The sequence below is a fragment of the Leucoraja erinacea genome, chromosome 22, assembly GCF_028641065.1.
Source record: "Leucoraja erinacea ecotype New England chromosome 22, Leri_hhj_1, whole genome shotgun sequence".
NCBI lineage: Eukaryota > Metazoa > Chordata > Chondrichthyes > Rajiformes > Rajidae > Leucoraja > Leucoraja erinaceus.
This window is the reverse complement of record NC_073398.1, coordinates 5,457,045-5,481,440: the sequence shown is the minus strand read 5'-3', so window position 1 is coordinate 5,481,440 and position 24,396 is coordinate 5,457,045. Positions and strand designations below refer to the sequence as shown.

General features: G+C 47.1%; 1 protein-coding gene across 1 annotated transcript in view; it reads left to right on the top strand.

The window, feature by feature from the left end:
• Nucleotides 1-24,396, top strand: part of LOC129707666 (inositol 1,4,5-triphosphate receptor associated 2-like) — a 143,662-nt gene that overhangs the window by 62,337 nt on the left and 56,929 nt on the right. The window contains exons 10-11 of the mRNA XM_055652824.1: nt 8,619-8,757; nt 21,876-22,020. Of these exons, the coding sequence (XP_055508799.1) occupies nt 8,619-8,757; nt 21,876-22,020 (284 nt within the window). The remainder of the gene's footprint in view (nt 1-8,618; nt 8,758-21,875; nt 22,021-24,396) is intronic.

Genomic DNA, 24,396 nt, shown 5'->3' with positions numbered 1-24,396 from the left:
GTAATTTGCTGTCTTTCTCTCAGCTGGGAGTTTTCCAAAATGCAAAGTCCAATAACTATATATTTAAGCAATAATATTCTATTTAATGTGATCTTGAGAGTAAATGATATTTTCTGCGGTATTCATACCACAACAATGATAAAAAGATCTTTGTTTTGATTGCACCCACCAACATGCATGTATTATTATATTATAGTTAATATGTACCGAGAGCAAATTTTTGTTCCAATGCATCCCCATTCCCAATTACTTTTACATTGAAGTGATTGAATTCCAAGTGAAGTTTAAATGGCATCAGAAAAATAAAACCTCCGGAATGGATGATATTCATTAACTGGTTGGTTGGAGTCAGTATCAGCACAATTACTATATTAAACTTTGAAACTTCAGATGGCCTGGTTCAAGCTAAAACTAAAGACAAATAATAACCTCCCCACACATTCCCCTGCAAATATCTCTGACACTCCTTTAAAATATGCCCCTTCTTTCAACAAGCTCTTAAACATCGCATCTGAATCAGTTTCTATCTGATTACATTCCTTGAGGATATTCATCTACGTGTTCAATTAGTAAAACAACGAGATTGGGGACATTTCTATTCAACCTGTCAAAGGCATTTGGGGGGGGGTTTAGAAATAGTCAGTGAGGTAAACAAAGATAATAGTTGAGTGGCAAATGACAATAGTGCTACCTTCCCAATATTTAACTGAAGGAAATAATGGGTTATCGGGGCTCTATGTTATGACAGAGGTGCATGTCATTTTAGTATTACACTTATCCCATCCCCCTGGATATTCCGGATTAATAAATTAAGGTTTTGTCAAACTAATTAACAAATCGGGCTAATTACAAATCAATAACATTAGCCAACTCCGAAACACCAAGCGCTGAGCATTGGGATCCAGACATCATGGACAACTGACCTCAGTTCCCCGCTAACATCTGGAAGTGCTCTCTGTCTGAACCAGGGGACACGGGGCATTTTTGAAAGTGGGGGGGCTGAGCGATCACTGATCACTGGCCTTAGGGGTACCCAGTGAGGGAGTGGAGCGAGCGAGCGAGTGGGGGGAGGGTGCCCCAACATCAGGAACATTTTTCCTGCAGTTACCATAAGTGAAAATCTAACAGGCAAGCAGGCTGATTTCTCCAACCACCCCCATTGAAGTCCACTGTCTTCCACCGCTTCCACCCAGTGCTTGGTACCTACTTTCAGCAGCCACTGGTTGTCCTCCAGGATGCACCGAGCCACAGCCTGGTCCATGCTGTTCACCTGGGTGAATTCGGCACAGAGACTCTCACGGCAGCGGCGCAACGCTTCCAACGCCTCTGACAACCCGGGACTCTTGCACAGAGGCTGCTCCATGGCCGGAGCTGCAGCAAGCGACTCGCCAGCCCCGCAAACACTCATCAGCCCCGGCTCTCCATCCGCATCTGCCCCCACCGCTGCTTCTGCTTCCATCCCTCCCTCCCTCTGCCTTAGCTCTCCAACATCCGTGGCCCATGCAGTTGATATTAGTTTTGAAATTCTCGTTGATCACAGAGACAAAGCGTGAGAAATTCTGTGATCAGCGTGCGAGCGTGAGAATTTGGCGAAATGCATGATTCTCACGCTCAATGTGTTAGAGTTGTCAGCTCTGCTTACCAGTGCTAGTTAGGACTGCCGAGCTGGATTGTAGGCTTTGAGTAATGCAGCCCAGCAGTAAATGATTTCCTAACCCTTCAATGACACCAAACCTTCCAACCAGGCTGCCGATCACGGAACACCATCCTATTCTTTGCTTAGTTTAGAGATACAGCTTGGAAACGGGCCCTTCGGCCCACCGAGTCCGCGCCGACCAGCGATCCCCGTACACTAACACTACCCCACACACACAGGGGACAATTTACAATTTTACCAAAGCCAATTAGCCTACAAACCTGAACGTCTTTGGAGTGTGGGAGGAAACCGGAGATCCCGGAGAAAACCCACGTGGTCACAGGGAGAACGTACAAACTCCGAACGAACAGCACCCGTGGTCAGGATCGAACCTGGATTTTTGGTGCTGTAAGGCAGCAAGTCTACTTATGCGCCACCGTTGTTGAGTTTGTTTTAGTTTAGAGATACAGCATGTGACAGGCCCTTCAGCCCAACATGTCCATGCTCACTCTCTATCACCGATCACCCATTCACACGAGTTCCGTGTCATCACACTTCCATAAGACGGTGGCGCAGCAGTAGAGTTGCCGCTTCGCAACGCCGGGGACCCGGGTTCCATCCCGACTACGGGTGCTGTCTGTACGGTTTGTACATTCTCCCCGTGACAGCGTGGGTTTTTCTCCGGGATCTTTGGTTTCCTCCCACACCCCAAAGGCGTACGGGTTTGCAGGTTAATTGGCTTGGTATAGTTGGAAATTGTCCCTAGTGTGTGTGTGTGGAATAGTGTTAGTGTGCGGGGATCGCCGGTCGGCCCGAATTCGGTGGGCTGAAAGGCCTGTTTCCGTGCTGTATCTCTAAACTAAACTAAAACATAGGAGTAGAATTAGGCCATTCGGCCCATTTATGTCTGCCCCTCCTGTGTCTCATCCACTCCCTACACATTCGGGGGACCAATTACACAGATGTATCAACCTGCGTATGCTCACTCCTTTAGGATCATGGAAACTCATGGAGAACATGCAAACTCCACACAGACAGTGCGGGGGGGGGGGGGGGGGGGCAGAATGGAACTGTGAGGCAGGGACACTACCTGTTGCACCACAGCGCTGCCCCTTTCACTGCTACTTTGCCTAGAATTTTGGAGCGTTACCAATGACATACCTTGGTGGAGTAGCTTGTGCAATGTGACATACGGCTCAATGTTCTGAAGCCCTTGTGCCAATTTCCCGTTGAATTCCTGCTCCATGGAAAATACAGTTGCAAGAGGAAGCGCTTGGCCCTATCGCTGCTATTGTTTCCATCGTATTCTGCAGGCACGATGCTCTCATCAATGCTTCCCCGTGCTCAGTAATTAGCGAGGGAAATTTGGTCAGGGGGTCAACTTGCAGCCTGCATTTACAACTCTGTAAGCAGTGTTAATGTGGTGAAGCATATGAGATTTTTTTAAATTTTATTTGCATGCTATTTTTACACGATAACTATATCTCCACCTGCTTCGGATATAACCCTTTGGCTCACAAAATATGGCAGCACAGGAACGGGTCCTTCAACCAACAATGTCTGTGACCAACATGAGATACCATGACCATCCTTATCTACCTGCAGATAATGATTAGTTTAGTTCAGAGATACAGTGCAGAAACCGGCCCTTCGTTCATGGCAATCAGTGATCGCTGCGTATTAATTCTACTGACACATACTCAAAAGGCAATTTACATTTCAACGTCACCCATTCCTTCTCTCCAGAGATGCTGCCTGTCCCGCTGAGTTACTCCAGCTTTTTATGCTGGAGTAAATAAGCTTGGAGTTTAGAAGGATGCGGGGGGGATCTTATCGAAACATATACAATTATAAAAGGACTGGACAAGCTAGATGCAGGAAAAATGTTCCCATTGTTGGGCGAGTCCAGAACCAGGGGCCACAGTCTTAGAATAAAGGGAAGGCCATTTAAGACTGAGGTGAGAAAAAAACCTTTTCACCCAGAGAGTTGTGAATTTGTGGAATTCCCTGCCACAGACGGCAGCGGAGGCCAAATCAGTGGATGGATTTAAGAGAGGGTTAGATAGAGCTCTAGGGGATAGTGGAATCAAGGGATATGGGGAGAAGGCAGGCACGGGTTATTGATTGGGGACGATCAGCCATCGTCGCAATGAATGGCGGTGCTGGCTCGAAGGGCCGAATGGCCTCCTGCCTCTATTTTCTATGTTTCTATGTTTATGTCTATCTTCAGTTTAAACCAGCATCTGCTGTTCCTTCCCACACTACTCATTTACATTTGCCAGTGCTGCCAACTCTCACGCTTTGAGCGTGAGACTCACTCATTTCAGCAAATTCTCACGCCCTCACGCTGAAGACAGGATTCTCACGCTGTCTTCAGTCCCTGCACAGTTTGTCTCTTTTGCGCCACATCAGAGTGATCTGTGCGGTCTGGGGAAGAGCGTCAGTTGGCGGCTGTGAGTGACGTTGCATCTCTTCTCTTCTCTTCTTTGTTGGTTGGATGTGCAGCCGCCGACAACATGAAGCAGCCGGAGATAGAACTAACCAGGGGAATTGGTTGTAAAACATGGGGAGGGATCACAATGAGGCCAAACATCTAGGACAGGGTTCGGCAACCTACAGTACACGGGCCGAATCCGGCCCGTAACCCGAAAAAAAAACCCGAACACACCCCCCCCCCCCCCCCCAGTCGCTACACTCCCTCGCAATTTCTCACTCTCAACTCTCACCCAATGTTGGCAGCCCTGCATTTACACCAAGCCAATTAGCCTACAAACCTGCACGGCTTTGGAGTGTGGGAGGAAGAGTTCAGTTACAAAACCCGCGTCCCCAGTGTGCTTTCACTGCATAGAGTGACTTGGGATCGCCACCGTCTGGGTACGAGAAGGGTGGGGCAAGGGGGAGGGGGATGACTCCCTGTCTGAGAACAGTGTGCCATCACCGAACATCAGTACCTCCAACACCCACCCACCATCTTCTCCCTCGTTCCGTTTTCCACAACTACCCTTCTCTCTCTCTCCCCTCTACACCTCTCTCTACACCAAAGATACTAGAGCGGAGTCGAAGGGCCAGCTCCGCTCGATGATCTGTGCTCTACACCTCTGCCTCTCTCTGTCTACACCTTTCTCCATTGTGCAGACATCTTTTTGAGTGTGAAAGCCAGGAGGAACAAGGCGACTGTATATTTTAACACTTAAAGGGAAGAAATCAACTATGAACTATTTCAAGCAAGGTAGTCTTGTGCCATAGAGTTACAGAACGTGCCTCAACTATCTCCTCTGGCAGCTCATTCCATATTCGCACCACCCACTGAGTGAAGTATTTGCCTCTTGGGTTCCTATTAAATCTTTCCGCTCTCACCATAAACCAATGTCATTTTGTTCTTAATTCCCCGATGAAAAAGTTAACATAATTAAACAAACAGGTTCATTTCTTAACAACAGACAACTCACAATACAGTTGGTAGACCAGTTCAAAACTTTATTCATTATCAGCCGATGGAAGTGACAAGGGAAACCCCAGCCAAGTGAGCAACACAGACCCTTCGCTGTCCTCTCTCCACTTCCCTGGACACAGAATTACATGGTATTATACAAAGATCCTATAGCGGAGCAAGATAGGTCACTCGATGAAAAAGACAATGTACGGTCATGGGCAGATTCATGGGTAATTTTCAGCCCCATTTCCATAACCGGTTTCCGTCTCCGCACCAAAGATCCCATAAGATACTAGTGCGGAGACGAAAGCTGGTTATGGAAACATCCTCATAAAAATAAAAGTTCTTTGAGAAAAATCTTCTCCTCATTTTCAGAATTATAATTTATTAACACAAACTGTTTCCCCCGCAACGTTGATTACACTGCGAGTCGGCTCGGGTCGGGTTACTGAAATGGATTAAAAAAAAAGGCCCACGTTCCGCTCCGTTGCGTACTACACGTCAGCCCATTGCATTTAGAAGGAGTGGTCTATCTATGGGATCTTTGGTATTATATACTGTTCTTTTGGCACCTAAGCACATTCCAAAGACTTTAAGGTCAGAAGTACAGAGAATACACATTACTACAGGATGCGTCAATCAGCAGTTGCATCAAAGGCATCTTGTCATGTGGTACAAGGCACTTACATATCAAAGGTACACAAAAAAGCTGGAGAAACTCAGCATGTGCAGCAGCATCTATGGAGTGAAGGAAATATGCAACGTTTCAAGTCAAGTCAAGTCAAGTTTATTTGTCACATACACATACGAGATGTGCAGTGAAATGAAAGTGGCAATGCTCGCGGACTTTTGTGCAAAAGACAAACAACAAAACAACCAAACAAATTATAAACACAATCATAACACACATATTCTTTTACATATTAAATAATGGAAGGAAAAAAGTTCAGTAGAGTTAGTCCCTGGTGAGATAGGCGTTTACAGTCCGAATTGCCTCTGGGAAGAAACTCCTTCTCAACCTCACCGTTCTCACCGCATGGCAACGGAGGCGTTTGCCTGCCCGTAGCAGCTGGAACAGGATGCGCCGAAACCCGAAGGTGCTGCTGCACCCGCTGAGTTCCTCCAGCTTTTTTGTGTACCTTCGATTTTCCAGCATCTGCAGTTCCTTCTTAAAAGCTACTTATCAAAGGCCTTGGACATTGTGTCAATACCCCATACTGGGATTAATCTGGGCTTCCTCTCTCGTCAAATGGTAGACGCAGTTGAAAGTAATTGATCATTATCTCAATACACAGCAACCCGAGGCAAGCCTAGACTTGCTTTACTGTATCAATCTTCTGGAGAAAATCCTGCTTTGAGACGAAATATAAGTTGTAAACTGGCCCAGGAATCCATTTAATATTTTCTTATATTTTTTACATAATTCAGCCTTCATCACCGACCCTGGATAAAAGAATCTGTGCGCTCACCTGATCTCTTCCCCTCGTGATTTAATAAGCCTCTATAAGATTAACCCTCAGCATTCAGCTTGCAGCAGAAAGGGCCAATTCTGGCAAAGACAGGGAAAGGGAGTTACCTACAGGCGATTGCTGCAAAATGTTCAACAGTGGCGACAATTTTTGCTGTCGTAGGTGTTGTCGTAGGTTGTCGCCAGGTGTCGTAGGTGAATTCCATTAAAATGAGTCCCTGGCAGTCGCCTAAAGAGTCGCCTAAGTGGGACAGGACCATAAGTTGTAGAGTGCAACGTTGAGTTCCGAGGGCCATCACCCACCCAGACTGAAGGTGGGGTGCTGGTCCTCAAACTTGCACAACTGTCAGAGTTGCTGCCTCACAGCACCGGAGATTCCGGTTCCATCCTGACCTCCGGTGCTGTCTGTGTGTGGAGTCTGTACGTTCTCCCTGTGTCCGCGTGGGTTTTCTCCAGGTGCTCCGCAAAGACATGGGTTCATTGGCCCTCTGTAAATTGTCTCTTGTGTGATAGGGCGTTGCTGCAAAAGTGGGACAACAATAGACAATAGGTGCAGGAGTAGGCCATTCGGCCCTTCGTGTCATATAACCATATAACAATTACAGCTCGGAAACAGGCCATCTCGACCCTTCTAGTCCGTGCCGAACACATAATCTCCCCTAGTCCCATATACCTGCGCTCAGACCATAACCCTCCATTCCCGTCCCATCCATATAACTATCCAATTTATTTTTAAATGATAAAAACGAACCTGCCTCCACCACCTTCACTGGAAGCTCATTCCACACAGCTACCACTCTCTGAGTAAAGAAGTTCCCCCTCATGTTACCCTTAAACCTCAGTCCCTTAATTCTCATGTCATGTCCCCTTGTTTGAATCTTCCCTACTCTCAGTGGGAAAAGCTTTTCCACGTCAACTCTGTCTATCCCTCTCATCATTTTAAAAACCTCTATCAAGTCCCCCCTTAACCTTCTGCGCTCCAAAGAATAAAGCCCTAACTTGTTCAACCTTTGTCAGCACCGCAATTCAATGTGATCATGGCTGATCATTACACCATTCCTGCCTTCTCCCCATATCCCCTGACTCCGATATCCTTAAGAGCCCTATCTAGCTCTCTCTTGAAAGTATCCAGAGAACCGGCCTTCACCACCCTCCGAGGCAGAGAATTCCACAGACTGACAACTCTCTGTGAGAAAACGTGTTTCCTCGTCTCCGTTCTAAGTGGCTTACCCCTTATTCTTAAACTGTGGCCCCTGGTTCTGGACTCCCCCAACATCGGGAACATGTTTCCTGCCTCTAGCGTGTCCAAACCCTTAACAATCATATATGTTTCAATAACATCCCTTCTCATCCTTCTAAACTCCAGAGTGTACAAGCCCAGCTGCTCATTTCTCTCAGCATATGACAGTCCCGCCATCCCGGGAATTAACCTTGTAAACCTACGCTGCACTTCCCAAATAGCAAGAATGTCCTTCCTCAAATTAGGGGACCAAAACTGCACACAATACTCCAGGTGTGGTCTCACTAGGGCTCTGTACAACTGCAGAAGGACCTATACTCAACTACTCTTTTTATAAAGGCCAACATGCCATTCGCTTTCTTCACTGCCTGCTGTACCTGCATGCTTACTTTCATAGACTGATGAACAAGGACCCCCAGGTCCTGTTGTACTAACCCCTTTTCCCAACTTGACGCCATTTAGATAGTAATCTGCCTTCCCGTTTTTGATACCAAAGTGGATAACCTCACATTTATCCACATTAAACTTCATCTGCCATGCATCTGCCCACTGTCCCAAGTCACCCTGCATTCAGTAGAACTAGTGAACAGGTGATCGATGGTCGGCGTGGACTCGGTGGGCCTGTTTCCATGCTGTATCTCCAAACTAAACTAAGCTGACCAGTGGTGCCAACACTCACTCAGTGGTGGCCGTGTTAAACCACTCTCTGCTCTCTTTTGGGACTACAGCCCGTTTGGTCTTTCCTTATAACTTGTTATTTTAAGTAGGAATCAAGGAGTGTGATGCCTGTCTGTGTGCGTCTCTACGATTTATGTAACAGCTTGTTCTGGCCTTCCGACAGGGGAGCTGTGGCGAAGAAGCGAGGCAGAAATTGACTCAACCCCAAGCACAGAGTGGAGCTGCTCGCTGTTTACTGCCATGGACTCAGCGAGGGGGCAGCCGTGACTTCGTAACCATACGCGCGTGCACACCATTACTGGGTAAGCATGGACAACCTACAGTCATACAGCGTGGAAACAGGCCCTTCGGCCCAACTTACCCACACCGACCATCATGACCCATCTACACTTGTCCCACTTGCCTGCGTTTGGCCCATATCCCTCCAAACCTGTCCTATCCATGAACCTGTCTTAATAGACAACAGACAATAGACAATAGGTGCAGGGGTAGGCCATTTGGCCCTTCAAGCCAGCACCGCCATTCAATGTGATCATGGCTGATCATCCCCAATCAGTACCCCATTCCTGCCTTCTCCCCATATCCCCTGACTCTGCTATTTTTAAGAGCCTTCTTAAACTTTTAATGCTTCATAAACTTTGTGATAGTCCCTGCCTCAACTACCTCACCCGGCAGCTCGTTCCATACACCCACCAGCCTTTGTGTAAAAATGTTACCCCTCAGATTCCGATTAAATCTTTCCCCCCCTCTCATGAAACCATATAACCATATAACAATTGCAGCACGGAAACAGGCCATCTCGACCCTTCTAGTCCGTGCCGAACACATAATCTTCCCTAGTCCCATATACCTGCGCTCAGACTATAACCCTCCATTCCCTTCCCATCCATATAACTATCCAATGCTATCCAAACCTATGCTCTCTGGTTCTTGATTCCCCAACTCCGGGTAAAAGACTGTGCATTTACCCGATCTATTCTTCTCCTGATCTTGTACACCTCTAAAAGATCACCCCTCATCCTCCTGCGCTCCAACGAATAGTCCTAGCTTCCCTCTAGATCAGGCCCACGAGCCTATGGTGGAGATGTGTGCAGAAAACACAAATGCTTTGGTTGCCTGCTGGCTTAAGCTGTTCTATTCTGATTTTAAGAGATTTAACTCTTGACGATGCTTATTATGTGGAACTTGCTAATATTCAGACTATCTCTTTGTGGTTTCCATCTGTTCCAAGTGGCAGGGGGTGGCCATTCGGCCCTTCGAGTGTGTTCTGCCATTCATCAAGGTCACAGTTAATCTCCCTCAGTCCCACTTCTCTGCATGATCCCCGCGTCCCTTCATTGACCCCTGCACTGAATCAACTCAATGACGAAGCCCAACCTCCCTCGACCCTGTCCAGGGATCCCGACAGTCCTGCTGGAGAAACTCAGCGGGTGAGGCAGCATCTTTGGAGCGAAGAATTTCCTCTGGTTAGGCAGAGGTTCACTTGCACCTCATCCAACCTCATCTACTGAATGCGTTTTTTCAAGATGTGGACTATGATAGGGTGGTTGCACGGAAGGTCACTGAGTCATAGGGCTCGACACACGGAGCCGCTAAATCCAACTGGAGGACATCCGTCACTTCCGGTATATGTTACTAATGCTAGAAATGCATTCTTTCCTACATGTTAAACACCGCCAAAATGTTGAATTTTTGCGCTGAAAAAAATTGTGGGAGTCGGGGTAAGTGTGAGAGACATGTACCCAACTTTAGAATTCCAAACGTGAAGCGAAATGAAGGTATAGAGAAGCGAGAACTGAAGGGACTACAGCAGCTAAAGTGCTTGGTAAACATTGAAAATATTGGGAATTATCGCGTTAGCTCACTGCATTTCATCAACAGTAAGGCATTATTTGTGTTTTTTCTTGATTCCTTTGGTATCTAAAAATTCTCAGAAGTGATACATCTGGCTGTAAATTTTTCTTCTTTTCTTTCATTTTGTATGTAAAAACCCACTTGGGAACCATGGGCGATTTAAAAAAAATTACAGCCAGATTTATCACTTCTGAAACTTTTTAGATGCCAAAGGAATCAAGAAAAAACACAAATAATGCCTTACTTGATGAAATGCAGTGAGCAAACGGCCAATGTTCGCCAAGCACTCGGGCTGTTGTTGTCCCTTCAGCTCTCGCTTCTATCTACCGTCATTTCTCCTCACTTTTGCAACTCTGAAGAAGGCTAAATGTCTCCCATGCTTATCCCGATTTCCATAATTATTTACAACGCAATAATTGACAATTTCAGCGGGTTTTAACGGGCCCGCTACGCTGGAAACAATGGTAAGCGCCTACCTTGCAGTACATCGCGTGTAATCCATTTGGAGTAGCGTAGCAACAGTATGGGTCGTGACCCGACTGCCGTGTAACCTCCCTATACATCGGCGAGACCAAACGTAGACTGGGCGATTGTTTCGCCGATCACCTTTGCTCAGCCCGCGTGAACCAACCTGATCTCCCGGTTGCTGGACACTTTAATCCTCCTTCCCATTCCTACACAAACCTTTCTGTCCTTGGTCTCCTCCATTGTCAGAGTGAGGCTAAATGCAAATTGGAGGAACAGCATCTCATATTTCGCTTGGGCAGCTTACTGGTATGAATATTGATTTCTCTAACTTCAGGTAGCCCCGGCATTCTCTCTCTCTCTCTATCCCTCCCCCACCCAAGTCACACCAGCTTCTCATTTTCACCCACCGTACAGCTTACAATGGCCTGTTTCCTTTATCAGCATTACTTGTTTACATATCTTCCATTCATTGTTCTTTATCTCTCCACATACAATACAACAATAATACTTTATTAGCCAAGTATGTTTTGCAACACACGAGGAATTTCATTTGCCAAGTCAGTCATGCAAATAAAAAGCAACAGAACACACAAAATACATTTTAACATAACAACACCGTCTAGATCTCTCCTTTCCCTTATCCCTAACCTGTCTTAAGAACGGTCTCGACCCGAAACCTTTCCTTCTCTCCGGAGATGCTGCCTGTCCCGCTGAGTTACTCTGGCTTTTTGTGTCTATCTTCGGTTTAAACCAGCATCTGTAGTTTCTTCAAACACAAGCCCAACCAGCCGCCTGGGCTGGAGTAAATCATCCCCACCCCGACTGTAACACTTCCTCAGTACCACACCAAACTGTCCTTGTGTCCACGGAGTGCTGCTTACATGCAACAGTACAGCACAGGAACTGGCCCGCAACGGCCCAGGGATCTTATAGAAACTTACAAAATTCTTAAGGGGTTGGACAGGCTAGATGCAGGAAGATTGTTCCCGATGTTGGGGAAGTCCAGCACAAGGGGTCACAGTTTAAGGATAAGGGGAAAGTCTTTGAGAAAAACATTTTTCACAGAGAGTGGTGAATATGTGGAATTCTCTGCCACAGAAGGTAGTTGAGGCCAGTTCATTGGCTATATTTAAGAGGGAGTTAGATGTGGCCCTTGTGGCTAAGGGGATCAGGGGGTATGGAGAGAAGGCAGGTACGGGATACTGAGTTTGATAATCAGCCATGACCATATTGAATGGCGGTGCTGGCTCGAAGGGCCGAATGGCCTACTCCTACACCTATTTTCTATGTTTCTATGCAACATCCGTGCCAAGCGTGATGCAAGAGATAAACAAATATCAACAGCCTGCACCGTATCCATGTCATATGAGTGTTGTGTTTGCAGGCCTCATATACTGCTGCAAGAAAGGCCTGGATAGAGAGGATGTATCCACTACTGGGAGAGTCTAGGACCACAGGCCATAGCCTCAGAATTAAAGGGCGTTCCTTTAGGAATAAGATGATGAGGAATTTCTTTAGTCAGAGGGTGGTGAATTTGTGGAATTCTCTGCCACAGAAGGCTGTGGAGGCCAATTCAATGGATATTTTTCAGGCAGAGATGAATTCTGGATTAGTCTCGGTGCCAGGGGTTATGGGGAGAAGACAGGAGAATGGGGTTAGGAGGGGGAGATAGATCAGCCATGATTGAATGGCGGAGTAGGCATGATGGGCTGAATGGCCTAATGCTGCTCCTATCACTTAAGAATTTATGAATTTCATTGTTCTGCTTTCCATAAGACATGGGAGCAGAATTAGTTACCCAATTTAATAATTTAAGATACCCAAGTGGAATTGTGTATCAGCCACTCCAAACACGTACAGGTTTGTTTGATTGGCTTGATATAAATGTAAATTGTCCCTTGTGTGTATAGGATCGCTGGTCGGTGCCGTCTCGGTGGGCCGAAGGGCCTGTTTCCGTGCTGTATCTCTAAACTAAAATAATCAGCCATGATCGCATTGAATGGCGGTGCTGGCTTGAAGGGCTGAATGGCCTACTCCTGCACCTATTGTCTATTGTCTATAAACCAGTGTGTGGGAAGGAACTGCAGATGCTGGTTTAAATTGAAGATGGACACAAAAAGGCTGGAGTAACTCAGCAGGTCAGGCAGCATCTCTGGAGAAAAGAAATAGGTGACGTTTCGGGTCGAGACCATTCTTCCAGCCTCTAATTTCTCTTTCTCATCCGGTAGTTTTTTGGGTTTTTTTTGTTACTGGTTTGAAGTGTTGCGTGACCAGACTCATTGCACCTGCTACATTTTACTTGGAAATAGGGAAGCTCTTGTGTGATGTGGTTTTCTCCAGGAGCACAAAGGCAGCATGGTGCAAATTCCTCTACAATGCAGCCCATTGTTCTGCTGCTTCTGCAGGTAAACAAATCAGGGTGCAGTGTGGAGAGGAATTCCATTGACAGGCAGCTTCACCACACCGCCTCCAGTGGAATATGATCACATCCACTTTTATTCTGAGGGCCCGAGTTCTTTGTTTAGAGATACAGCGTGGAAACAGGGCCCTTCGGCCCACCATGTCCGCGCCGACCAGCGATCCCCGTACACTAAAGGGGCTGTCCCACTTGGGCGAGTTAAGAAGAGTGTCTTCGACCGTCAAGCTCGAGGGCACTCGCCTGGAAAGCCCCGAGCTGGATCGATCGATGAAGAGGAAGGTAAAACGGCTGCGCAGTAACGGTACAGTGCGTAAGGGGGGGGGGAGAGAGGAGACACTTTTAAGATGCCAGACAACTTATAATAAATTTAGCGGACATTTAACCCACCGGCTGGTTTTCCTTGGTCCTGAAAGCTCCAGTGAGCCAATCAAAATACCCGGTCAGCGATGGAGATTGCCTACTGCTGCCCTCGACTGCCTGTAACTAAATAGCGACCCCACTCCACTGCACTACGAGTACAAAAGAACCATGCCGACCAAATTTTACAAGCTGAAAAATTTTCCGCAACTTAGCTGAGGCCGCGAGTATGTGGGAAGTTCCCTCGAGCATGAAGGGAGAGTTCCAGTGACCTCATAGGACCTCCGAGGACCACGTGTCGACCATGCTGCGAGTTTGAAGGTCGAAGACATTCTTCTAAACTCGCAGATTAGGTCGCCCAAGTGGGACAGCCCCTTAACAATATCCTACACACACACACACACACACGAGGGACAATTTACATTCATACCAAGCCAGGCAAAAATGCTGGAGAAACTCAGCGGGTGAGGAAGCATCTAGGGAGCGAAGGAATAGGCGTCGTTTCGGGTCCAAACCCTTCTTCAGACGAGACCCTGAAAAAGTTACTTTTATAACAATCAAACAGGTTTGCTTCTTAATAAACAGACAACTCAAAATACCGTTGGTAGACCAGTTCAAAACTGTACTTATTATCGCCCGATGGAGGTGGCAGGAACTTCAGTCAAGTGAGCAATACAGACACTTCACTGTCCTCATTCCACCTCCCCGAACAACAGAATTACATCGTATTATATAGTGTTTTTTTGTCACCTTAGCACATTCCACAAACATTAGTCATGGTCAGAGGTACAGGAAATAAAGGTTACTACAGAATGCATCACATCAAAGGCATTTTGTACAAGATATCTTACATATTAAAGACATTGGCCATTTGTCAATACCTATTAGTGAGATCAATCTATCTTCTTCTCTCGTCACTTCCCCCCTCACAGACATCGGACATTTGGTGCAAGGCATTTTACATATCAAAGACATCAGCCATTTGTCAATACAGGTGCACAACCTTTTATCCGAAAGCCTTGGGACCAGGCACTTTTCGTAATTCAGAATTTTTCGGATGTCGGAATGGAAGATTTTTAGCGTAGTGGTAGAGTGCTCGGCTCATATCCGCAAGGTCGCGAGTTTGCGCCTCGATCCCGGCAGTTACTCAATCGCGAGTTTGAGTCTTCAATGTAGTTTTTTCTTGCAGAATAGGAGAGAATAGGGAGGGTTAGGCTGGGATCATTCTCTGCGAGATGATCTTAGTGCGGGAGACAAGTGTAGGAGAGGTGTACTGACTGTGTGGGCAGAACTTTGGAAGTGATTGCCCACCATTCTCAAAAGCCGCTGAGTCTCCCTGTCCCTCCAACTCCAGAGGAATCCGCTCCCCGATGGGCCGCTACGGCGACAAGTGGCAGTTCGCCCACAGCCCGAGCTGCGGCCCCTCATCCGCAACCCGGGTTCCTCTGGAGTTGGAGCGGGGCTGGGCTAGAGTTGCTGCTGGCTGTGAGTCTCCGGGATCTCCGTGCTTGCAGTCGGTGTCCCGTTGGTCCTGACGTCTCCGGTCACCCCCCTGGAATGGAGCTGAGACTGGGAACTGTACCGCCCTTGCCCCCTCCCTCTGCAACTGCAAACAACCCCATTCTCCTGCTCACCTGCAAGGGCGGTACAGTTCCCAGCAAAGATCCTATAGCAAAGATATAGGATCTTTGGTTCCCAGTCTCAGCTCCTGTACAGGGGGGTGGCCGGAGACGTCACAGCCCGAGCTGCGCCCCCTCATCTGCAACCCGGGTTCCTCTGGAGTTGGAGCGGGGCTGGGCTAGAGTTGCTGCTGGCTGTGAGTCTCTGGGATCTCCGTGCTTGCAGTCGGTGTCCCGTTGGTCCTGACGTCTCCGGTCACCCCCCTGGAATGGAGCTGAGACTGGGAACTGTACCGCCCTTACCCCCTCCCTCTGCAACTGCAAACAACCCCACAGTTCCCAGTCTCAGCTCCTGTACAGGGGGGTGGCCGGAGACGTCACAGCCCGAGCTGCGCCCCCTCATCCGCAACCTCAAGACCAAGACGCACCCTGCACACCATCAGCTTCTGTCCCTACGGGGAGCGTGTTCCTCTGTAGTTGGAGCGGGGCTGGGCTGCTGCTGGCTGTGGGTCTCTGGGATCTCCGTGCTTGCAGTGGGCCTGGGGGCCGGTGTCCCGTTGGTCCTGACGTCTCCGGTGACTGGCAATGGCTCCGACGTGAAGACAGTGCAAAGCCCCCGCGCCGGTGCAATGGGCGGGGAGCTGGAGAGGGGAGGGAAGGGGTCACACACGTGGCCGGGAAGCAGAGGGGTGTAGGTGGGGTGAAACTGAAGGGAGCGACAATCTGCTGCTCCCTGCCCGCTGAGTTAAAAAGTTCCCACGCAAGACTCACGATACACTGTGTATCGTGTCTACCGTGGGAACTTTTTAACTCAACGGGCAGGCAGCAGCAGATTGTCAATTATTAACCCTCCCGCGCAATATACCCTCACCTTCTCTTTTATGAATGGGGATTTAGTTCCCCTTTCTTCGAGGACCGACCAGAGGTTCCGCTGTCACCTCTGCGGGCCGCCCTCGGTGAACGTCTTCAAGGACCTTTTTTCAAGGACCGAAAAAATGTCGCTATTCGGAGCTTTTCGTTATTTGGAACTTCGGATAAAAGGTTGTGCACCTGTACCTCTTATTGAAATCAATCTACTGGAGAAAAGCCTCATTTGAGACTAAATATAAGCTGTAAGCTAGCCCAGGAACCAATTTAAGATCTTCTTATATTTTTAACTTAATTCAGCCTTATCAGCCATTCTCAGATGAATGGTCTCGACCCGAAACGTCACCTATTCCTTCGCTCCATAGATGCTGCCTCGCCCGTTGAGTTTCTCCAGCATTTTTGTCTACCTTCGATTTTTCCAGCATCTGCAGTTCTTTCTTAAACATTTATACCAAGCCAACTAACCTACAAACCTGCACGGCTTTAGAATGTGGGAGGAAAACGAAGATCTCTGATAAAACCTACACAGGTCACGGGGACTTCTCCCGCCCGAGTTGCGGGGTTGAAGAGCTCCTGGAGCGAGGCCTCACAGCACCGCCCCGCGCGGCTTGGAATGGCCGCGGGACTCTGCGAGCGCCCGCCGGGGGCTCTAACACCAAGACCCAGTGTGCGACCTTGCATCACCCGGCGTGGCTTTAATGGCCGCAGGACAATCGCCATCGCCAGCCGGGGGCTTTGACATTGACTCTGACTTTGAGGGGAGGGGGGTAGTGCAGTGGAGAGATAAGTTTTTTTTGGCCTTCCATCACAGCAATGTGATGGATGTTTATGTAAATTATGTTGTGTCTTGGGTCTATTTGTTTGTAATGTATGGCTGCAGAAACGGCATTTCGTTTGGACCTCAAGGGGTCCAAATGACAAATAAATTGAATCTTGAATCTTGATAACGTACAAACTCCGTAAAGGCAAGCACGGTGGCACAGCGGTAGAGTTGCTGCCTTACAGTGAATGCGGAGACCCGGGTTTGATCCCGATTACAGGTGCTGTCTGCACGGAGTTTGTACGTTCTCCCTGTGACCTGTGTGGGTTTTCTCCGAGATCTTCGGTTTCCGCCCACATTTCAAAGACGTGCTGGTTTGTAGGTTAATTGGCTTGGTAAATGTAAAAATTGACCCTGGTGGGTGTAGGATCGTGTTAATGCGTGGTGATCGCTGGTCGGCGTGGCACGAGGGGCCTGTTTCTGTGCTTTTTCCCTAAACTAAAGTAAACACCCGTGATCAGGATCGAACCCGGGTCTCTGGTGAAAGAGTTAGTTATTAATTGATTGTTGTCATATTTAAGCTTTCCTGTTGTAAAAGGCCAATTGTAATTCATGATGGGATTTGGACAACTTCCATTGTGACAAGGGTTTTTTTAACTTAAGGTGAAAAGTTTGCAGCTCTCTTGCAAGGTTTTTTATGTAAGTTGAAGAGGTTAATCAGATAAGAAGGGGCCCAGAGGATGCCATTGGGGTGACTGGCTTTTGGCAAAGAGAGAAAAACAACTCCATATTTGCAGGTGGATGATGGTTTTTGTATATTACATCATGCATTTGATTTTATTTCTGTAGGTATATAAACTCGTGTGTTCTGGTATTTCTTGGTGTGTGCTGCTGGAGATTCAGACGTGAAACTGTTGTCTGAGTCTCTCAGTCCACACCCGTCAGACGTTAAATTAAAGCTTTGTACGGACTTAAGAATTTGTACTTTGTCTATCTTTTAGTGAACTTTTTCACTGGCACTGTAAGGCAGTAGGTCTACTGCTGCACTGTGCCACCTATTCTGAGGGCCTAAGCTGTAGGTGTATGAAGGACGCTGGTTTAACCTGCAGATGGACACAAAAAGCTGGAGTAACTCAGCGGGTCGGACAGCGTATAGTCATAGGGAGTTATAGCTATATCCTTAAGCTATGGGGAGAGGTTGAGCAGGCTGCATCTCTAATCCTTGAAGCGCAGGAGGATGAGGGGTGAACTTGTAGAGGTGTACAAAATCATGAGAGGAATAGATCGAGTAGATGCACAGAGTCTCTTGCCCAGAGTAGGGGAAGTAAGACCCAGAGGACATGAGTTTAAGTTGAGTGGGGGGGGGGAAAAGATTTAATAGGAATCTGAGGGGTAACTTTTTCCCACAAAGGGTGGTGGGTGTGTGGAACGAGCTGCTGGTCAAAGAAGTCGAGGCAGAGACTATTGCAGCGTTTAAAAAAAAAACAATTAGACAGGTAAATAGATAGGACAGGTTTAGAGGGATATGGGCCAAATGCAAGCAGGTGGGACTAGTGTGGATGGGACATATGGGCTGGTATGTGCGAGTTGGGCCGAAGGGCCTGTTTCCACACTATATGATTCTCTATTCCAAAACTTATTGAGCCGAATATTCAATTTAAACATATAAACCTTGAATTCTCCAATTTTAGGGAACTAACCAACAACCTCTCACTTTTTTTTTCTCTTCTCTCTCTATTCACTGTGTATCCTTTCTTACAATACTGAGACGAAAACTGTACGCAGTACTCCAGGATTAGCTTCTCCAATACTCTATACTTCCCTGTTTCTGCATTTCAACCCCATACCTGTCTATTAGATGCACCTGCACATCTTGTCCCGAAACGTTGCCTATTTCCTTCGCTCCATAGATGCTGCCTCACCCTCTGAGTTTCTCCAGCATTTTTGTCTACCTTCGATTTTCCAGCATCTGCCGTTCCTTCTTAAACATAACATCTTGAGCTTTGTGCACTCTTGACTGCTAGATTCCTCCGCGCAACCCTTTGTCCATTCTGTAGGAAGGAACTACAGGTGCTGGTATACACTGAAGATAGACACAAAGTGCTGGAGTAACTCAACAGCTCAGGCAGCATCGGTGGAGAAAAAGGATGGGTGGCGTTTCGGGTCGGAAGAAGGGTCCTGACCCGAACTGTCGCTCATCATTTTCCTCCAAACCGTGAAGAACTTTGTTACATCCTACGTTCATCGGAAGGAACCTTTTGCATTTCCTTTTTTTCTCCTCTATTGAACCGAACTGTCTCGTGGTGAATGTGGTGTCGACTCTGTCGTAACAAAGGTCTGTGTCCCACATTCTAACCGACTTTCATCGCACTTCCTCTTCAACTTCCTCGAGTTAACATCCCTTGGTTTTTTTGGAAGTGAGAAAATGCCTTGAAAGAATCAAATACCTCAGGATTCCACCGAGAGCTGACAAACGCATTGTTGTCGAGGGTGGAGAAATGGTGTCGAGACAATGGCATTCAACCAAACTCCTGGGATGGAACGTAGCACGGTACAGCACAAGAGCAGGCCCTTCGGCCCATAATGTATGTGCCGGTCATGATGCCAAGGCCAACCCTATCTGCCTGCACATGATTTATATTCCTGCATATCCATATGTACGGCACGGTGGCACAGCGGTAGAGTTGCTGCCTTACAGCGCCAAAGACCTGGGTTTACAAAAAAACTGTAAATTGTCCCTAGTATGTGGGATAGTGTTAGTGTGTGGGGATTGATGATTGCTGCAATCTGAAGAAGTGTCCCGGCCTAAAGCATGTTCTCTGGAGAAGCTGAGTTACTCCAGCACTTTGTGTTTTTATTGCTCAATATTCCAGCACTTGCAGTTGCTTGTGTCGACATTTTTCTTCCCTAGCGTGACAACGATACGATAGAACTTTATTCATCCCAGGAGGGGAATTGATTTCTTTGTCCAGGTGACAATTTTTTAGCTGTGGTCGGAGGGAGTTTTTTTGAATTCAGGTGTTTTTATGTATGTACGCATGGACTGGGAATAGGGAGGTGTTTTAATGTGGGAAGATCACACCTTCAGAAATGAGCTACAACATCGCATCATTGGACAACTGAAAGATACACAGCATGGAAACGGACCCTTCGGCCCATCGAGTCCATGCTACTTGGTCCTGTTGTCCCACTTTCTCATCCACTCCTGACACTCGTGGGGAGATTTACAGAGGCAACAATCTCCAGACACACACGTCTTCGGGATGTTGGAGGAAACCAGAGCGCCCGGAGGAAACCCACGTGGTCACAGGGAGAACGTGCAAAACCCCACACTTGTGTTCACTAGACCTTAAAAGAATGAGAGGAAGTTTCTAATTGACGGGCAGCATGGCGGTAGAGTTGCTGACTTGCAGCCTACAGATCCCGACTACAGGTGCTGTCTGTGCGGAGTTTGCATGATCCCCCTGTGACCATGTGAGCTTTCTCCGGGTGCTCCGGTTTCTTCCCACATTCCAAAGACATGCAGGTTTGTAGGCTCATTGGCTTCTGTAGCTTGTCCCTAGTGTGTAGGATAGGACTAGTGTACGGGATGATCGCTGCTTGTGCTCACTAGAATTTGGAAGATTGAGGGGGGATTTTATAGAAACTCACAAAATTCTTAAGGGGTTGGACAGGCTAGATGCAGGAAGATTGTTCCCGATGTTGGGGAAGTCCAGAACAAGCGGTCACAGTTTAAGGATAAGGGATAAATCATTTAAGACCGAGATGAGAAAAACATTTTTCACACAGAGAGTGGTGAACCTCTGGAACTCTCTGCCACAGAAGGTAGTTGAGGCCACAGTTCATTGGCTATATTTAAGAAGGAGTTAGATGTGGCCCTTGTGGCTAAAGGGATCAGGGGGTATGGAGAGAAGGCAGGAACAGGATACCGAGTTGGATGATCAGCCATGATCATATTGAATGGCGGTGCAGGCTCGAAGGGCCGAATGGCCTACTCCTGCACCTATTCTCTATGTTTCTATGGTGCGGGCTGAAGGACCTGGTTTCCACCCTGTATCTCTAACATTAAAACTAAAAGATGCTGTAGAAACTTAGACATTATTTAACAGGACGTGATGGATTGAGATGTTCATGATAGTGGAGTGATCACTTTCTCTGGATAATTAAGTCATTTAAGACTGAGATGAGGCCAATTTTGTTCTCCCGAGAGAGGTGAGGCTGTGAGATTTTCTGCAACAATAATCACTTGAAGCCATATCACTGGATGTATTCAAGAGCGAATTGGATATTTTGTTCGGGACAAGAGAGATCAAAGGACATCGTAGGTTGGGAGAGAAGCCCGAAGCGGTTTCTGTTTTTAAGTAGACACAAAATGCCGGAGTAACTCAGCGGCACAGGCAGCATCTCTGGAGAAATGGGTGACGTTTCGGATCGAGTCCCTTCTTCAGGTGACGTTTCGGGTCCAGTCCTTTCTTCATCCTGGAGAAGGGCCTCGACCCAAAGTGTCACCCATTCCTTCTCTCCAGAGATGATGCCTGTCCCGCTGAGTTACTCCAGCATTTAGTGTCTATATATTTGGTGGAAACCAGCATCTGCAGTTCCCTCCAACACATTCTGCATTTAGGTAGTCAGTCATGATCACATTGAGTGGCAGAGCAGACTCAACAAGCCAACTTAGTTTGGTTTGGAGATACAGCGTGGAAATGGGTCCTTCGGCCCATCGAGTCTATACCGACCATCGATGACCCGTTCACAGTAGTTCTGTGTTATCCCACTTTCTCGTCCACTCTGTACACACTAGGGACAATTTACAGTCCAAACTGCCACGTCTTTGGGATGTGGGTGGAAACTGGAGCACCCGGAGGAAACCCACGTGGTCACAGAGAGAACGGGCAAACTCCACGCACAGGCAGTACCTGAGGTCAAGGATCGAACCCAGATCTCTAGCGCTGTGAGGCAGCAGCTCTACCCGCTGCGCTACTGCTGCCCTATCCCTGCCCTTTGTTTATTGTGTTTCTATGCAATTGAACTGACGTAAGGGGGCAATTTTTTAAGCACATGTGATTTGCTTGACAGATGCCTTAATGTTGGAACACTTCTACCCATTCCCGCAAATCCCGAGTCTTTCAGTGACTGCCTCCAGCTTTTGTGTTGTCTCCAGTGAAGAACACCAAAAACAAATGACTTCAGCAACTGGTGAGCTGTTCAACAGCGATTCGAGGTAACCTTCTAAGCCAACATGTTACTTTATAGCTGTTTAAGGATGTCTGATCACATTGATGGTCAGTGGTTCAAATGATCCGTACTCTACATGAATGCATGGTTGTATTTGTCAATTGGGTGCGAGCCAGTTTTGAATGGTTGGTTGCATTTAACCCCAGTGTTGCTAATCTGTAATGGAATCGTCATAGGTTTAGAGTTATTATTGTCACGTGTACCTAGGCACAGTGAAAAGCTATCAGAGTTATAGGGTGGCACAGTGGTGCACCATTAGAGTTGCTGCCCGACAGTGCCAGAGACCTGGGTTTGATCCTGATTACGGCTACTGTCAGATTCAGATTCAGATTCAGATTCAGATTCAATTTCAATTGTCATTGTCAGTGTACAGTACAGAGACAACAAAATGCATTTAGCATCTCCCTGGAAGAGCGACATAGCAAATGATTTGAATAAATAATAATAAGTGTCCCGGGGGGGGGGTGGTGATTGGCAGTCACCGAGGTACGTTGTTTAGTAGAGTGACAGCCGCCGGAAAGAAGCTGTTCCTCGACCTGCTGGTTCGGCAACGGAGAGACCTGTAGCGCCTCCCAGATGGTAGGAGGGTAAACAGTCCATGGTTGGGGTGAGAGCAGTCCTTGGCGATGCTGAGCGCCCTCCGCAAACAACGCTCTGTTGGTACAGAGTTTGTACGTTCTCCCCGTGACCTGCGTGGGTTTTGCCCGGGAGCTCCGGTTTCCACCCACACTCCAAAGACGTGCAGGTTTGTAGGTTAATTGGCTTGGTACAAATGTAAGTTGTTCCTCGTGTGTGTAGGATCATGTTAGTGTGCGGGGATTGAAGGATCTTTTTCCGCGCTGTATCTCTAAATTAAACTTAAGGTCACCCCTCAACTCTGATACTTCAGGAAAAACAATCCAAGTATGTTCAAGTTCTCCTTATAGTTAATACTCTAATGCAGGCTGCACCCTGATACATTTTTTCTGCGTCCTCTCCAAAGTCTCCACATTCTTCCTATAATGGGGTGACTAGAACTACACCCAATACTAAAAATGCAGCAAACTTCCCAAAGTTTTATAAAGTTGCAACATGACTCACTAACTCTTGTATTCAAGAGTCAAGAGTGTTTTATTGTCAAATGTCCCAGATGGAATAATGAAATTCCTTCCCGTTGCAGCACAACAGAATATATAAACATAGTACACTAAATAATATGATAAACAAGAGAGGAAAAAAAGTTTGGGGTGTTATATATACACTTATTCACATGTATACACCCATTCACTCACTCACTCACACACTCACTCACACACACACACCACATATATAAACACATACTTACCCACATACTCAAAAAACAAAGAATAGTAGTGCAATAATAATAATAATAATAATAATAATAATAGTCTATTGAAGTTCAGAGCATATTTGAGGTTGTAGTGTTTAATAGCCTGATGGCTGTAGGGAAGAAGCTGTTCCTGAACCTGGACTTCACAGTTTTCAGGCTCCTGTACCTTCTTCCTGATGGCAGTCATGATATGAGTGTGTGGCCAGGATGGTGTGGGTCTCTGATAATGTTGGCTGCCTTTTTGAGGCAGCGACTTCGATAGATCCCGTCAATGGTGGGGAGGTCAGAGCCGGTGATGGACTGGGCAGTGGTCACAACATTTTGCAGTCTTTTCCGCTCTTGGACGTTCAAGTTGCCGAACCAGGCCAACCAACCAGTCAGTATGCTCTCTACTGTGCACCTGTAGAAGTTGACGAGAATCCTCTCAGACAAACCGACTCTCCGTAATCTTCTCAGGAAGTAGAGGCATTGATGTGGTCTCTTTATAATTGCATCAGTGTGCTGGGTCCAGGAAAGAACTTCGAAAATATGCACGCCCAGGAATTTGAAGTTTTTGACTCTCTCCACCATCGTCCCATTGATATAAACAGGATTGTGGGTCCTCATCCTTCCTCTTCCAAAGTCCACGATCTGTTCATTGGTTTTACTGATATTGAGAGCCAGGTTGTTGTGCTGGCACCATTTGGTCAATCGGTCAATCTCACTTCTATACTCTGACTCACCACCATCTGTAATCATCCAACAACGGTGGTGTCGTCGGCGAACTTGGAGATGGAGTTCGCACTATGTCCGGCTACACAGTCATGAGTGTAGAGTGAGTAGAGCAGGGGGCTGAGCACGCAGCCTTGAGGTGCTCCCGTACTGATTGTTAACGAGGAAGAAGTGTTTCTGCCAATTCAAACACTATGGTTTGTGGTTGAGGAAGTTGGGGATCCAATTGCAGAGGGATGTGCAGAGAGACGCAGTTTTGTGAGCTTGGTAACCAGCTTTTTTTTTTTTTTTTAATTTTAATCAAAAAGTATTCAATTATTA